The sequence below is a fragment of the Pipistrellus kuhlii genome, unplaced genomic scaffold (assembly GCF_014108245.1).
Source record: "Pipistrellus kuhlii isolate mPipKuh1 unplaced genomic scaffold, mPipKuh1.p scaffold_m20_p_16, whole genome shotgun sequence".
Classification (NCBI taxonomy): Eukaryota; Metazoa; Chordata; class Mammalia; order Chiroptera; family Vespertilionidae; genus Pipistrellus; species Pipistrellus kuhlii.
Window position 1 is genome coordinate 9,554,294 of NW_023425471.1, and position 18,481 is coordinate 9,572,774.

The 18,481-nt window shown below is 39.7% G+C and overlaps 1 protein-coding gene across 4 annotated transcripts in view; it reads right to left on the reverse strand.

Annotated features, from left to right (window-relative positions):
- The window catches only part of KLHL15 (kelch like family member 15), a 43,669-nt gene that overhangs the window by 12,171 nt on the left and 13,017 nt on the right, over positions 1-18,481 (reverse strand). For all 4 annotated transcript variants that reach the window (XM_045582327.1, XM_045582329.1, XM_045582328.1 and 1 more), the window contains one exon: positions 10,461-11,172. In XM_045582327.1, the coding sequence (XP_045438283.1) occupies positions 10,461-11,165 (705 nt within the window). In that variant the 5' untranslated portion in view covers positions 11,166-11,172. The remainder of the gene's footprint in view (positions 1-10,460; positions 11,173-18,481) is intronic.

The window sequence follows — 18,481 nt, forward strand, 5'->3', positions numbered from 1 at the left end:
CATCATTGATGTTTCTAGCTCTCTTTCCCACTCCCTTCCTCTCTGAAATTAATAAAACATACATATATTTTTAAAAACACATCAAATAAACTCTGGTATACACCATATGCGGTAGTCATTAAAAAGAATTAGGCTAATCCATATGCACTAATGCAGACATTCAAAATGTCAAATGACAAAAACTGCAGAAAAGAATATAGTATTCTCAAAAAACAAAAATGAGCTGTTTTACACAGTTCACAGCACATGCAGGGGAAAACATGTATACGTGGATAACGTTCATCGGTGAGCTGCTGGAGACTTGCCCTTTTTAGACTCCATATAGGTCTGTACTTAGCTTTTCTACAAGGGCTACATTAATAAAAAGTATGGCTACACATTTTCTCAAGTCAGGGACTATCTACCTCCAGAGTCAGTGAGCATCCTGCCACTGGAGGTAGTCCAAGTGTGACCACATATCAGGAGCACTAAAGAGGGATTCCAGTGTCACACAAGGTCCAGGAGAATGGCCTGTACTGGCCTTCCACCTTCCAACTCCAGGGTCTTGCAGATCCCATCAAACTAGGTCAGTTTAACTGCTTCTCAGAGTTAGTTTCCCCTCTCATTTATACCCAATCTTCTGGTTCCTTTTCCTCTTACCCACTCATTCGATGTGCTCCTTTGAAACTTGGATTCCAAGGAGTTTCCAAGATTCACTTCACCTCTATGCTAAAGTCCAAACTGAAGCTACATATCTGCATCCAGTCTGTCCTACCGCTAAGCCTCTGATAAAGGAAGTTGTGCCATTTGAGATAGCTGCTTGTACCATAAAAAAAATCTAAGCAAAGGAATGTAGCTCCTACTTCTCCCCAACAATGTCAGAAGTTCTAGATCTATCTTGTCCTTTTCCCAGAGCTATGTATTGCTGCAGCTTTCCTCTAAAACCACAAATGTCAATAAGCATAACTGATTTCTTCTTTCATTATAGAAACATAGAATTAATGCCTCTCTGATAATTCTGCACAGCATAATTACAGATATTCTCTGCTTCAAAACAAAATACGGGAGGGCTAAAAACCTATGTGAATGGAATCGTTCAAAATGCATTGATGAAAGGAGCTATCCAAAAAGGAACATGTGGCTCATTTTTTCATAGAGAAAGCATTTCTGCCATCGTTTGCTCCTCATATAACAGTTACACTGTTTATCAGGTTCTCTCAAAAAGAAAGATATGGAAAGAATGACATTTCTTTCATGTTCTGAACTACTTTTCTTTTCCTTTCATAGGAATTAAAAAGTTGTCTTATTTAGAAACTTGAAAAGACTATATTTATTATTTACTATTTTTCTTGCTTTGATACCTTAAAATTATTACAAAAAGCATTTTGTCTTATTCTGAATACAAAATGAAAGCATATATTATGTTTTAAAAACAGATCTGATCATTTTAAATTGGTCATTTCTTCTTTTAATCTTCTTTTAGTTTAATGTAATTCTGTGTAATGCTCATATGCATGTAGTTAGAGAAAATTTGAGATATTTTTTAATGTGGTTCTTGTAAATATATATTAAGTCTAAGAAATAATAACTAGCCATTATCACTGAGCAAAAATTCCACGTCTCTACTTTCACTGTCAAAATGTTACATATTTTGAAGTGGTGTTACCCTGTTTCCCCGAAAATAAGACAGTGTCTTATATTAATTTTTTTCTCCCAAAGTTGCGCTAAGTCTTATTTTCAGGAGATGTCTTATCTTTCCATGCACTAGGTCTTATTTTCGGAGGATGTCTTATTTTCGGGGAAACACGGTAGTATACATATAAAAGCCTAAGCAACCATCCAACCATATGACCAGTAGTTATGATGTGCATTGACCACCAGGGGGCAGACGCTCAACACAGGAACTGCCGAGCTTGCGGTGACTTGGCAGCTATGGTTCTCGGGTGATGCACCTGGAACCAGAGAGGAGGGAGCCTGATTCTGGGGGGTGTCACCCAAAAACCACCCTCTCGCAATCCAGAACCTCCTCAGGAGAGCCAGTTTCTGCCCAATCCCTGCAGGCCAGGCCGAGGGACCCATCAGTGCACAAATCTGTGCACTAGGCCTCTAGTATTCTAATAAGTTTCAGCACAATCTGGTTAGTTCTCTAGCCTTTCAACTTTTCTATAAAGTGAAAACTATTTAATTCAAAAATAAATGTGCTACCCTGACCGGTTCGGCTCAGTGGATAGAGCGTCAATCTGCAGATTGAAGGGTCCCAGGTTTGATTCCAGTCAAGATTAGTTGCAGGCACATCCCCAGTAGGAGGTGTGCAGGAGGCAGCTGAGCAGTGTTTCTCTCTCATCGATGTTTCTAGCTCTCTGTCTTTTTCCTTCCTCTCTGTTAAATAAATAAATAAATAAATAAATAAATGTGTTTAGCCTGGCCTGGGTGGCTCAATGGTTAAGCATCGACCTAAGAACCCCAAGGTCACGGTTCAATTCCTGGTCAGGGCACATACCCAGGTTTCAGGCTCAATCCCCAGTGTGGAGCCTGCAGGAGGCAGCTGATTGATGCTTCTCTCTCATCACTGATGTTTCTTTCTCACCCTCTCCCTTCCTCTCCGAAATCAATAAAAATATATCTTAAAAATAAACTTCTAAAATGTACTTAGAAAGTCTAAGCTCCTTCCAATTTTGGTGCAATGGTAATAGAGCATCACTGGAAATTAAATAAGTGCACAAGCCTAAAAGGTAGGGGGGAAAAAACTTAAGATTACCTTATTATCTGATTATATTAATATTTAGGTAATACAAGGAAGTTTTAGAATTTATGCTTTAGGTGGAATTTTTCTATTTATGAAAGTATGCTCAATCATGTAAATATTTTATCTGTAACTATGGTAGGGTAGAAAGACAGCCAAATCAAAGGTTTAATCTAAAACTAATTTGTGGCCCTAACCAATTTGGCTCAGAGTGCCGGCCTGTGGACCAAAGGGTTCCAGGTTCGATTAACGTAACTTGGTTGCAGGTGGGCTCTGGTTAGGCCCTATCTTGCCCTCTCTCTTCCACTCTTTCTAAAAATCAATGGAACAATATCCTCGGGTGAGGATTAACAAAAAATAGATAAATAAGTAAAAGTAGATGGTATTAAGAAAAACTTAAAAATAAAAAATAAAGCTTCTGAATGACGAAGGCTTATATTTTGTAACATTTCCTGAGTAAATTTTTAATGTGAGAACTAAAACTTTAAAGCCTAAAATCTTAGTATTTTTCCTGACTTCTTTCCTACTCCTAAACTTTTATCCATCTTTCTGACTTCTCTGATCCTTCCTTTTTTATTTCTAGTTATCATTTCTTTTTTATCCAATTTATTAAAAAAGGTTTTCTCTGGGGAGGGAGGGCATGTATGGGGGGGGGGGGCAGTGGTATATGTACACAGATAATAATTTAATTTTAAAAATTAAAAAAGGTTTTCTCTTTTTAAAAATCAATATAGCTATTCCCATTCCATATCTTCCTTTCCTTTAACTTCATAGTTAGTTTCCAATTCTATGCTTTTGTTTTCATCTCCTTTTTATTTAAAATGAAAATAAGCAAATATACTATGAGATCATCTCTTTGCCAGGGGATCTAACAGTAGTCAACACCCTAGATCACCAGCACTCTTCAGGAACCTGTGAACCTGGAGCAATACGAGTCAAAGGTAGAAAAGTAAGAGCACTCTACATTTATACATGAAAGGCAGAACATTAATATACTTTTTACTTTTAGCTTTAAATTTTTTAAAACCTTATTATGAATTTTCTAAACAAAGACTAATACGATGATCACTCTTAAACATATCTTGTAGGTTAATAACTGTTACTGTTCTGCCATATTGGCTTTAGCTAGCTAGATAGGTTGAGGGTGTAGAACCCATTTCAAACCAAGTTGTAGACATCATAATGCTTCATTCCTAACTGCTTCAGCAAACATCTCAACTCCTAGAAGGGGTAGTCTCTGCTTACCCATATCATTGTTAAAATTAACAGTCATTCCGCCCAGCCAGTGTGGCTCTGCAGTTGAGCCTCGACCTATGAACCAGGAGATCAAGGTTCGATTCCCAGTCAGGGTACATGCCTGGGTTGTGGGCTTGATCCCCAATGGGGGACATGCAAGAGGCAGCCCATCAACGTTTTTCTCAAATCATTGGTGTTTCTTTCTCTCTCCCCCTCTCTCTTCCTCTGTGAAATAAATAATAAGATCTTTTTAAAAAATTAAGTCATTCCTTAATATCATGTAATACCCACCCCATTTTCTGATTTTCTCAGTTGTCCCAAAATGTCTTTTTTAGCCATTTTTTTAGGATTTAATCAAGGTCCATAGAATGCATTTGGTTATGATGTCTCTTAATTTAGAATTATGAGAGGCTAAGACCTCTGTTGAAACTAGCAAAAATACATGGCACAGACATTTACATATGTAAAAACTGACACTGAAGTTTAATTTTAAAACTGGGAATCCACTACTGATAAAAGTAATCAAAAGAACTCTTAAACAACTACATCAAAAGGACATGATCCTTACATTTACTTACAGCTTTGATTATACAGTGAAAACCACAGAATTGTGCTTTCAGATCTTTTCCTGCCTTTTACTTTTTTCAGTACCATTAAATTTCTTAGGCTATATTTTGTTCATGCAAATACAATACTTTAGAATTTTCACATCTCCGTAACAACTTCTAAAACAACCCAAGCTGGGCCACAGGGTTAATTAACTGTATGCTTCTTGCACCTCTGGCAGCTATAATCGGAAATCCTTAGACTGAGAGAAACAAACAGACTTGGGTTTCAGTCTGGGCAGTGCCACTTGTTCTGGGATAAAATTCCTATCCTTTTGGAGCTTGTTTTCTTATTTATAAAATGGAGATAGCCTGGCCCTGGCCGGCATGACTCAATGGTTGTCAGCCCTCAAACTAAAAGGTTGGGGCATGTGCTAAATGCAACTAATTGATGTGTCTCTCACATTGGTGTTTCTCTCTCTCCCTCTCCCCCCATCCCTCCCTTTCACTCTCCTTAAAAAAAAATCAATGGAAAAAGTCCTAGCCAGATTGGTTCAGGGAATAGAGTGTTGACCTATGGACCAAAGGGTCCCTGGTTTCATTCTAGTCAAGGCATGTGTCTTAGTTGCAGGCTCTTCCCTGGCCCTGACCCCCTCCCTGGTCAGGGCTCTTACAGGAGACAATCAATCAATGTGTTTCTCTCACATTGATGTTTCTCTCTCTTTCCCTCTCCCTTCCACTCTCCCTAAAAATCAATGGAAAAATATCCTCAAATGAGCATTAATTAAAAATTAAAAATAACTTTCAGACTCCTTTTTTAAAAAATCAATGAAAAATATTATCCTCGGGTGAGGATTAACCAAAAAAAAAAATGAAATTGATTTTAATATACCGCATTTTTCAGACCATAAGACGCTCCGGACCATAAGACGCACCAATTTTTAGAGAAGGGAAATGAAGAAAAAAAGATTCTGAAACAAATAGTGTCCTAAAATATTTTATGTGCATTAAAACCCAACATCACAGTCATAAACACATGTAATCAACCCTGTAAAGTAAACAGCAGCATTTAGAACCATTTTAGAGCCGGGCAAGCACACAGAGACCACACAGAGCCGGGCAAGTAAAAAACCTTTTTTTTTAAAGTATATGTGTAGGCTATATTTGGACCATAAGACGCAGGGACTTTTTCCCCCCACTTCAGGGGGGGAAAAGTGCGTCTTATGGTCCGAAAAATACGGTATTTTATTTGACCCAATATATCCAAAATATCACTTGGACATGTGACCAACATAAAAATTACTAAGAAGGTAATATACATCTGTTTTTTGTCACTGTTCTTTGAAATCTCAATTCCGACTTGTCAAATTTTAACTATTCAATAGCCACAAGCAGCCACCATATTGAACAGCACAGTTCTAGAGTCACTGATACACACTAATTTTTATATAAGAATAAATAATCTTAACTTTAACTCTTTAGTTGGCTTTAACCCCAATAAATTAAATGGGGAGAGAAATTTTATGAATTTAAACGAAACACAAAATAGTGTAAATAAAATTTTGATGATTTTAGTTCATAGGATTGGATTAGTTAGCCTCCTAATAAAAAAATAAAAAAAAACAAGGTTATATTCCAAGTTTGGTCAGAGTTATTAAATTGTTTTCCAAAACTAACTCTGGCGTTGAAATATTTTCCTGTAATTGTTCCTGAAAAAAAAATGGTGGTAATAAGGAGATGTGTTAACAAGAAATATAAGGAATAGAGGAACTAAATTAACACCTACACAAGGAAATAATCTGATAAGTCCAGAATTTGGAACACACTCAGACAATCAGTGATTTATCTTAAAAAAAAAAAAAAGTGCCCTGGTTTGACTCAGCGGACAGAGCATCAGCCTGAGACTGAAGGGTCCCAGGTTTGATTCGGGTCAAGGGCATGTACCTCAGTTGCAGGCTCAATCCCTGGCCCTGGTCAGGGTGCATGTGGGAGGCAACCAATCAATGTGTATCTCACTCGCATCCATGTTTCTCTCTCTCTCTGTCTCTCCCTCTCCCTTCCACTCTCTCTAAAAACCAATGGAAAAATATCCTCAGGTGAGGATTAACAACAAAATAAGTGGGGGACTCTTTTAGATTAAGAAATATTAGGCAGATATGATAATAAAAAGCAATGCATAAACCATGACTAGATTCTAGGGCAATTTGGGGACAACTGAGAAAATTTTATTATGGACTATCTATTAGATGATATTAGGGTGTTACTGTCAATTTTCCTAGTGAAATGGTATTGAACTTGGGTAGAAAAAAGTCCTTATTCAGAGGAGCAGAACATTAAGTATTTAGGAATAAGATGTCATGATGTTTGTAACTTATTTTCAGAGATTCAGCAAAACAAATCTATATAAGGCAAATATGACAAGCCTATCTAGGTAGCTAAAGCCAATGTGGTAGAACAGTAACAACTATTAACCTACAAGATATATTTATGAGTGATCATTTTACTATTCTTTCAGCTTTTTTACATGCTTAGAAAGTCTAATACAAAGACTTTTAAAAAATTAAACCTAAAAGAAAAAAGTGCGTATCAATATTCCATTTTTCTAAATTTCAGCAGATGGGATAAAACTACAAATCAAAACTGCCTATACATTTCCGCACATAGATTCTCATAGTAAAAAAGAACCAGCACAGATGTAACATGTTTTTATTTCTGTGCCCTTTCTGGCACTGAGCATATATAATGGATATTAAAACCACCTTGTTTGAAACTGCAGTTGCTAAGCACAGGGAAAATAGATGGATCCAATTTTCAAGCTCAAAATATAGGGTTGGGCAAAAGTAGGCTTACAGTTGTTCATATGGAAAACAATAAAATAAATACAAAAATAAACTCTAGTGTTTCATGTACTCACAACTGTAAATCTACTTTTGCCCCACCCTGTATAATGGTGTGAAATAGTCCAAATTCTTACTTCCTAAGCAAATTTTCCAGTTTAGTTTGGTTTCTGAAGTTTTATTACTAAAGTCTCAAATCTAGCTAACTTAGTGTTTTGCAACATTTTGAAAACCATATTCTTTTGATAATCATTAACTCATACACTAAGACAAGAATCACTGACTACCTTCCATTTATCTTACCAGTATTATAAAATAAAACAAAGATTTCTCAGTGGCCAGGGCCTTATTAAGTTTTCCTAAGAAATCAACTCAAGAAGGAAGCCTTACAACATTTTCATTCAGATGAGATTCCCAATCCCTGGCCAATGGGTAATAATCACCTCCTATGCAAACAATCCATCAGAAGGTACAACTGGTATTTTATATGATTTACAAAACTATCTGATGGTAATAACTTGCAGCCACTGTCACTAATGACCAGCTTGAACTGATAATTGGATATAAAAAGGTTTTGTAGCTCAGCACTTAAAAATCACTATTAATTATCTGCCGAAACCAGACTGAAAGGTCCCAGGTTCGATTCCGGTCAAGGACATGTACCTTGGTTGCGGGCACATCCCCGGTAGGGGGCGTGCAAGAGGCAGCCGATCGATGATTCTCATGATGTTTCTAACTCTCTATCCCTCTCTCTTCCTCTCTGTAAAAAAAAAAAAAAATATATATATATATATATATATATATATTTTTTTTTTTTTAAATATATTTTATTGATATTTCACAGAGAGGAGGAAGGGAGAGAGATAGAGAGCCAGAAACTTCGATGAGAGAGAAACATCAACCAGCTGCCTCTTGCACATCCCCTACCGGGGATGTGCCCGCAACCAATGTACATGCCCTTGACCGGAATCGAACCTGGGACCCTTCAGTCCGCAGACCGACACTCTACCACTGAGCCAAACCGGCTTCGGCAAATATATATATATTTTTAAATCACTATTAATTATCCACCATATTGTCTCACAAGAGGGAAAATTTTACTTTCTATTTCACAAGTACTTTCATCTAGTTGGAGAGTTTTTATTTGTTGCAGTAATGGAAAAGCATTTGTATCCTATATAATAAAGAGGTAATATGCAAATTACCCATCACACCCTTATAAGATGGCTGCCTATGACCAGGCCAGCAGGGGGGTTAGTGAGGTATGACCAAATGATTGAACAAGCAGGCTGCATGGGGCAACCAGGCCAGCAGGGGTGTTAGTGAGGGACGACCAAACAACTGAACAAGCAGGTTATGTGGATGACCGGGCTGGTGGGGAGTTAATGAGGGACGACCAAACAACTGAACAGCAGGCTGTGTTGGGTGACCAGGCCAGCAGGGGGGAGCCGTGAGAGGCGACCAGGTCAGCAGAAGGGGGGTTTTGGGGGGTGACCAAGCCCAGAGGGGGGTGATCAGGCTGACACACAGAGGCAGTGAGGGATGACCAGGCTGGCAGGGGGTGAGCAATAAGGAGCCAGCAGTCCAGGATTGTGAGAGGGATGTCTGATTGCCAGCAGTTGGACATCCCCTGAGGGGTCCTGGATTGGAGAGAGTGCAGGCTGAGCTGAGGGGACCCCTCCATCCCCATGTACAAATTTTGTGCACCAGGCCTCTAGTTTGATATATAAATCCAAAACAGGATTCCCCCAGGGAAAGAGAGGGATAAAAACAGAAGGAAAAAATCAAAACAGAGACAAAAGATTTACGTAGTTGGTGTACTATGATTATCACTGAACAAAAATAATTAAGAAATGTATTCTTTAGTTTCAATTATTTCTGCCTTATCAGTACATTGAGAATAAAGGTAATAAAATCCAAAAAACTGAGTTCTGTATTATTATAAAATATAAATATTCATTTACCCTCCCTTCTCTTTCATGTAAAATAAAAGTATATTAATGAAATTTCACAGGGAAAAGAATATGCCAGGCTGCTATTATTGGAAGGCGCAAATCTGTTTTATTTTTCAAATGGTGTATATGGCCTTCTTTTACAAATATTATATTTTTATCACCTGGTTTGGTTAACTAAAGCTTAATAACTATTTAACATGAAGGGTGTAGACCAAAGCTTTACAAGTGCTTTCTAGAAAGAAGACACAAGATAAACAGAGCCCCAGAGGTAAACCACGTGATTAGAAACCAATTAAGTTAAGCAATTACTGAAACTGCTTTCTCTCCTTTGGGCAAGAAAAGATCACAAGTGAGACTCTAATATAAAAATGAAAAATGCTTACATGCAAAAAGGCCAAGGCTGCTTTGGAGAAAAACTATTTTTACGATAGCAAAACTATTCATGGTAAAAAGTACACAGTTTGATCAATGTAGATGAAAGATTTATAATCTATTTGTTTAGAAATGTAGAAAACAATGGTTTTAGATGTAAATATAATTTTAATGGTTAAATGTAGTTAGCATGCACAGTGAAATGGGGAAAACAGAACCAAGTAAGAGCAGGGGACAGAAATTGCCACTAGGACCTATTGGTTTTCTAGAGCTATTTTATGTTTTCTTACATTTTAGAGGAATATGAAACTGTATTAATGCACCATTCAGAACTAAAAAACTCAACTCTATATTTAAATTTTAAAAAAAGAGAACTAAAGAAAAAAATGTATGTGTTATGAAATCATACATTTTTTAAATAGCAATATGCAGTAAAGAGATGAATTCATTGGGAACTAGCCTCACACGATTCAGAGTTCATTACCGGTACTTAGTGAAGAAAGAAAAGCCAAAGCAAGCTCGTAATATTTTGGACTAAATAATTGTGTTTCAACTTTAAAAGAACTTTTAAAATGAAACCACTCCACTACTTACCTAATTCTTCTTTCACCCACAAAATGTTTTTAAAAACCTAAATGCACAAGCTAAAACAAATTAGACTTCTTAGACATAAAACTATTCTTATCAACCATTCATTCTCTTTTTGGCTCCTGACCAAGCCTGGGAATCTTATCTATAAAGATATCTTGCCTTAACTAAATGAGTACCATCTATTGCTTTCAAATGCACTAACCTTCTCAAAAACACTGGATGGGGTCATCAAGCAAAACCTGATGTTCTGAATAATGGTATCGGTATGTCTCCAGCGTCTTCTATCATGCCGCAGCCAAGACTGCACAGCCTCGTACAGCTCTATCTCTGGGAACCTGCTCAGATGATCATTATCCAAATAAGACATGAGCTTCTCAAAACTCAGATAAGACAGGAAGTCAGGCCTGGACATGAGTGGCACAAAGTTGTCTAGCAGAAAGGATTCCAGCTTCTCCCTAACTCCCTCGATGTTCACACCGAAATCATCTAAGAGTCTCATGATTTCTGCACAGTTTTCTAAGCAGATTTTTGCTAACAGGAAAGAGCAGCAGAACTTCACCACTTCTATAAGTTGAACATACATGGCAGCCTGAAGAATCTCATGAACAGTATTCATACTCAGTTCTATAGTTCCATAGTACATAAACTGAAGTACGTGGCTGAAGCCAGTAGCAGTTAGACCTTTTAAGTGAATTTTGTCCTGATCACGCTCCCTCATGTCTGCAGTAAACATAATTCGGAAGTAATCACTCTGCGTGGCCAAAAGTGCTTTATGGGCATGGAACTGATGATCATCAATAACCAGAGTGACATCAAGCAGCAGTCGCTCCTCATACAGTGTTCTGAACCCAGCAGAGACACTGGTGTCATGGAGGGAGGAACAGAATCCTTCCATCTCCCCTGCCATGAATCGCCTGGAAAAAAAGTAATCAAAGAAAACTGTGTTAATCATTTCCATGCATTCTGAAGACATTATTAACTTAGAGCTTAAACAATTTTTTATAATTATCGTCTCAATTCCACTGTCTAAGTCCTAAATGTACAAGCCCTTTGGGAGAAGATAAGCTAAAGATTTGCAGGCTAATGATTTTGGCTTCCCTACCTGTGGAAAATTTTTATTAAATGGTAAATTGTTAACTTAAAAACAATAATATGCTTATTCCATTGATTTTTTTACACTGCTCGACAAATGTATCTAAACATGTCCCCAGATTAACAATACATAGAGGATGTCTTAGTCAAATACTAAATTATGAAAGAGACAGAAAAAAATTAAATAAAAAATTACACTGTTGACCTTGAAAACTCCTAGAACTGAACCAAAGGAAAGACTCACATAAATATGCCAAGTTGTCTACACAAGATTTTTCTTTCTAGCCTTATTTATAATAAAAAATTGGATAGCATTCAAAAGCCCAATAATAAGATTATTAAATATGGTACAGTCCTATAATGGATTACTATAACAACTACCTATTCTGACAAAGGATATTTATTAGGTATTGTTATTTGGAAAAAAGCAGGCAGCTGCAATATACACAATATATTTTCAAAAATTAAATACACATGTATATGTTTAGATGAGAAAAAGTCCAGAGGAATATATACCAAAATAATGTCCCTGGATAGGAGTTCAAGAATTATTGAGGTTTAACTTTTCCCTTTTACTTACCTCATTAACATTGTTTTTTAAAATGATCATTGCTATATATATTTAAAATATGAATAGTAAAAGGAAATTAAACCACATTTTCGAGTATCAGAGAAATGAAGCCAAGATAGTGAAATTAAAATAGATCTCTTAAGTAAAGCCGAATAAACTAAGCCAGTCTACTAGAGACTGTTTATGAATTTTCTCCTTTTCACAGAACCCCAACCCAGACCATCTATCCTCTCAATTCTCATCCTCACACAGCTCTGAGCATCCTCCCCAACGACCCATTTTCCCATCCCAATTCCCTCTCAACCCTTTCCACTGTGCCCAGTGGAACCTTGCATCAGTGTAAACAAACTCCCCTATAGGCTCATGCTGGTCACATCAAGTTTCATCTGATTAAAATAAGAAAAATACTTTTCTATATTCTTCATAGAACAAAGTGTTCTCCTATAGCTTACAAACCTATCTTCTAAGCCTTCTCTTATCTTTCTACAGACCCTTTTCTAAAACATGGCCTTTCACTCAGACAAAAAAAACCCATCCTCTGCTCTAACCAGTTTGGCTCAGTGGATAGAACATCAGCCTGCAGACTGAAAGGTCCCAGGTTCGATTCCGGTCAAGGGCATGTACCTCGGCTGCAGGCACAGTGTGGGGTATGCAGGAGGCAGTTGATCAATGTTTCTCTCCCATTGATGTTTCTAACTCTCTATCCCTCTCCCTTCCTCTCTGTAAAAAGTTAATAAGATATATATTTTTAAAAATTGTTATCTTGGGATAGAAGAGTATCAGTAAGTTTTACCTTTCCCCCCTTTTTGCTAATTTGTTTTTTTATCTGCAAAGTATATTATTATTTTGTAAAAGTCCATTTTTTAAAAATAAAAAAAATCCTGCCGAAACCGGTTTAGCTCAATGGATAAAGGACCCGGGTTCGATTCCAGTCAAGGGCATGTACCTTGGTTGTGAGCATATCCCCAGTAGGGGGTGTACAAGAGGCAACTGATCGATGACTCTCTCTCATCAATGTTTCTAACTCTCTATCTCTCTCCCTTCCTCTCTGTACAAAATCAATAAAATATATTTTAAAAAAATAAAAAAATTTTTAAAAATTTTAAAAATCCTTAAGTGACAAATTCAATAGTTATATCCCAGTCCCTATTTCTCAGAAACCTTCCGCAACACAGCATACATAGCTCATCACTCAGCTTCATGGCACTACTTTTTAAAATGTTTTAATTGATTTTTTTAGAGAGAGAAGAACTGATAGAAACACTGATGAGAGAAACATTGATGGGCTGCTTCCTGCACACCAGCCCTCCTCCACAACTGACGATCAAGCCTGCAACCTGGGCATGTGCCCTGGCAGGGAATCTGAACCAGTGACTTCTTGGTGCATAGGTTAATGCTTAACCACTAAGCAACACTGGGCTGACACCATTTTCCTGATTCTTTTCCTATTCTTGAGCTGCTTATTTCTATCTTTCCTAAGTTCATTTTCCTTGAGCTACCCTATTCCTTGAGCCACTCCTTAATCACCGGTGTTCCCTAAGATTCTGTTCTTGCAGGGGTTTTTTCTTTTTAAAAAAAATATATTTTTATTAATTTCTGAGAGGAAAGCAGGGGAGAGAGATATAAACATCCATGATGAGAGAGAATCATGGATCAGCTGCCTCCTGCAAGTCCCCCAACTGGGGATTGAGCCCACAACCCGGGCATGTGCCCTTGACTGGAATCGAACTTGGGACCTTTCAGTTCGGATGACAAGCAACACTCTATCCACTGAGCGAAACCGGCTAGAGCTTAAACCTTTTTTTTTTCTTCTTTTTTTCTTCATCTCATCTAAGCACTGTCTCATCTAAACCCATGGTTTTCACTAATACCTATCTTTACTGTTACCTTGACAATCTCCATCCTTTACCAGTACTCTAGATCGAAAATGGCCTGTCAGACACTTTTGGATCCCCACAGAGATCTCAAAATCATCATTTCTAAACTGAATCATAATTATATCTTCCCCCAACCAGTTCTTTTGTATTTTCCATCTTACCAAGAGGCAATCTTGGTACCTCTTTATCCCCATTTGTCACTTAATTCACCTTGAAGTCTTATTGATTTTACCACATATGTTCACTTACTTGACAGCAAACTATTCACAAGATGAAATTAATATCAAACCTTTTAATTAGTACTCCACTAATCCAAAAGCTATATACTTTCATTCTGGAAAGGTAGAGCAAGAGCTATCTATAATTTGGAAAATAGTATGAAATATTTTAGCCCTTCAGATTAACTGCCTTACTAAAATACTAAAGCTTAAACTATAGGACTTTTCCCCCTGAATTGTTTTTAAAGGTAAAATTTAATGAGCTTAGAATTTTCCAAGTGATATGAGGCATTGCACACAAATGAGTACCAGGAACAAAAGGTAGTGTCTGAATAATCACACATTCTGGCTATCAACATCTCACTAATTATTAATTTCCAAAATAATTAGAATAAAGTAGCAAATTAAATTGGACGAAAAGTTTAATATTTCATTATCTTTCTCAGCATCATTATGGATACCAATTACTGCTCTGACTCATCAAGATGTACTGGTCACATTTAATAGAGATTTAATAATAGAAGGCTACACATCAGCATTCATTTACTTGAGAGTAGACTTCGTTGTTTCATTTATCTATTTCATCAGTACTTCACACCATATATTTCACTTCTTGTGAAAGTAACCCTCTGTATTCAACAGTTATCACTATCTTATAAGGTCTCAAACAGCTAATATTCACTTTTCTGGAAAAAAGTTCCATCTAAAGGAAATATTTAAAAAGTGATACTAGCCGAAACCAGTTTGGCTCAGTGGATAGAGAGTCAGCCTGCAGACTGAAAGGTCCCAGGTTCGATTCTGGTCAAGGGCATGTACCTTGTGGGCACATCCCCAGTAGAGAGTGTGCAGGAGGCAGCTGATCAATGATTCCCTCTCATCGATGTTTCTGACTATCCCTCTCTCTTCCTCTCTGTAAAAACTCAATAAAATATATATTTTTCCATTTAAAGTCAGCTTAAAAAAAAAAAAAAAAGATGTTACTATGCGGCGGGTAGCTTGGTTGGATTGGAGCTTGTCCCATACACCAAAAAGTTGCGGGTTTAATTCCCGTCAGGACACTTAACTAGGTTGCAGGGTTTTTGTTGTTTTTTAAATTATTTTTATAGATTTCAGAGAGGGAGAGGAATGGATAGAAACATCAATGATGGAATCATCGATCTGCTGCCTCCTGCACACCCCCTACCAGGGATCGAGCTGACACCCGGCATCTGCTCTTAGCCCGAATGGAACCTGGGACCCTTCGCTCCACAGGCCGAGGCTCGATCCTCTGAGCCAAACCGCTGGGGCCAGGCTGCAGGTTCGGTGCCGCCGGGGTGTGTACAGGAAGTAAGGCATCCATGTTTCTCTCTTACAACGAACTTTCTATCTCCTTTCCTCTCTCTAAAATCCATAAAATAGATCCTCAGGTGAGAACTTGAAGGCGAGGATTACGCTTTCTCACAAAAGACCAAAAGACAAAAATCGCTCTAGGTTCCATACAGCAATGAAGCAAGACGAAAAGGGGGGAGGCTTGGTCACCTGTGAGTGAATTTTTGGTCCTAAATATGGAAGCACAGCACCCACTCCCCTCAGCGCACCCACAGCCCACCACGGGGGCTCCCAGCAGACCGCTTTCCACCCGCGCTCCCCACCGACCCTGATCGCACATGGACCACCCAGGGGGGGAAACGGATTAAGACGAACATTCCTTCATCAAAAACCTGTAAGAGGGAGAAATTACAGGGAAAGAGAAAGGCAGGCCCCGTGTGGAACGGGAACGGGAACTCCTGCCGCCACGTGGCTGAGCATGAGCGAGCCCCCGCCCCGCTCCCACCGCCAGCTCCCGGCTGCCTCCTCGGGGACCTCGGCCAGGGGCTCCGCGGGCCGCACTCACCACAGGGGACGGAGGAACAAGGTCGCTGGCGCCCGGGTCAGTGCCGCGTGTCTCCCTGGCGGTAGCTCCGCACCGGCTGCCTCCGCACCCGACACAGGGCAGCAGCACAAGATGGCGGACGCAGACGACGCTGCCCACGCTGGCGGCGCACAAGATGGCGGACGCAGACGACGCTGCCCACGCTGCGGGCGCACAAGATGGCGGACGCAACGGAAAGGAACGGGGTCTTAAAGGCGGGAATCTCCTCAGAGCCCTAAGGATGGTATTAGACACCGAGATCCGAGGGATATTACTTTTGCGCCATCCGAAAGTTAAAATATATGTGGAACCACGTTAAGTTGGGGAGAGTGTGAGTGTATGTTAAGGTGACCAGACGTCCTGCTTTTGGCGGGACAGTCCCAATTTTTAACCATTTGTCCCGCGGCGTTTTAAGTCACAATTTTTGGAAAGAATCGGGACTGTTTTAAAACAACGTGGGACAAGTTGTTCAAAAGCGGGACATCTGCTCACCTTTGTGTGTGTGTGTGTGTGTGTGTGTGTGTGTGTGTGTGGTGAGAATGCCATTTTAAAACGGGTTGTTAGTTTTCTTGAGTTAATTTTTAATTTAAAAAAATCAGTGAACTCAGAATACAGTTGTGAGGACAGGTAATGCTCGCCAACACCTTCATTTTTTAAAATTTCTAGGCCTAGCTCTATTTTTGCCTTTGGGTTGTGAAAGAAATCCTTCCATTCTTACAATAAATTCTCCCTTTTTACTACCTTAGGTAGGTTTTTCCTAATACAATTTTAGAACAAAAAGCTCTATTTTCTTGGTATTATCTTTTCATCTATAAAATTAGAGCATTCAACACAATATCCAAAAATGTTTATCATAAAATTATCACTTAATTTTATGGTTTTACAACTATATAAGGCATTTATATAGGTATGCAAAGTAAAACTATAGCTATTTTTCAAGTCATAACAATGCACTTGTCAAGTTTATCTGATCTAAACTAACTTCAAAAGCTAATTTTTATGTTTTTTAATTGATTTTAGAAAGAGGAAGGGAGGGGGGAGAGAGAGACAGACAGATCAATGTGAGAGAGAAATATGGATCGGTTGCCTCACCTATTAGCACCTCAGCCAGGACCAAACCAGCCACCCGAGCTCGTGCCCTGACTGAGATCAAACCGGTTCGCTTTTTGGTGCAACGGACGACACGCCACTGGGCCACACCAGCAGCTGAGGCATACGCACTAACTTATTTTCTACATGAAAAAGCTTGAGCATCTATCAGTACGACTATCAGCTTTAGAGCAACGGCAGTATTTTACACTTTTAAAAATATATTTTTATTGATTTTAGAGAGGAAGGGAGAGGGATGGACAGAAACATCAGAGATGGGATCATGATCTGCTGCCTCCTGCACACCCCCCTACCGGGGATCGAGCCCGCACCGGGCATGCACAGGCCGAGGCTCGATCCTCTGAGCCAAACCGCTGGGGCCAGGCTGCAGGTTCGGTGCCGCCGGGGTGTGTACAGGAAGTAAGGCATCCATGTTTATCTCTTACAACGAACTTTCTACCTCCTTTCCTCTCTCTAAAATCCATAAAAGAGATCCTCAGGTGAGAACTTGAAGGCGAGGATTACGCTTTCTCACAAAAGACCAAAAGACAAAAACCGCTCTAGGTTCCATACAGCAATGAAGCAAGACGAAAAGGGGGGAGGCTTGGTCACCTGTGAGTGAATTTTTGGTCCTAAATATGGAAGCACAGCACCCACTCCCCTCAGCGCACCCACAGCCCACCACGGGGGCTCCCAGCAGACCGCTTTCCACCTGCGCTCCCCACCGACCCTGATCGCACATGGACCACCCAGGGGGGAAACGGATTAAGACGAACATCCCTTCATCAAAAACCTGTAAGAGGGAGAAATTACGGGGAAAGAGAAAGGCAGGCCCCGTGTGGAACGGGAACGGGAACTCCTGCCGCCACGTGGCTGAGCATGAGCGAGCCCCCGCCCCGCTCCCACCGCCAGCTCCCGGCTGCCTCCTCGGGGACCTCGGCCAGGGGCTCCGCGGGCCGCACTCACCACAGGGGACGGAGGGACAAGGTCGCTGGCGCCCGGGTCAGTGCCGCGTGTCTCCCTGGCGGTAGCTCCGCACAGGCTGCCTCCGCACCCGACACAGGGCAGCAGCACAAGATGGCGGACGCAGACGACGCTGCCCACGCTGGCGGCGCACAAGATGGCGGACGCAGACGACGCTGCCCACGCTGGCGGCGCACAAGATGGCGGACGCAATGGAAAGGAACGAGGTCTTAGAGGCATTAGAAACCGAGATCCAAGGGATATCACTTTTGCGCCATCCGAAAGTTAAAATATATGTAGAACCACGTTAAGTGGGGAGAGTGTGAGTGTGAGTGTATGTTAAGGTGACCAGACGTCCAGACATCCCGCTTTTGGCGGAGTGTCGCAATTTTTAACAATTTGTCCTGCGGCGTTTTAAAACAGTCCCGATTTTTGGAAAGATGCTTTTTATCACGACTGTTTTTAAAACGCCGTGGGACGCGGGACAAATTGTTCAAAAGCGGGACGTCTGCTCACCTTAGT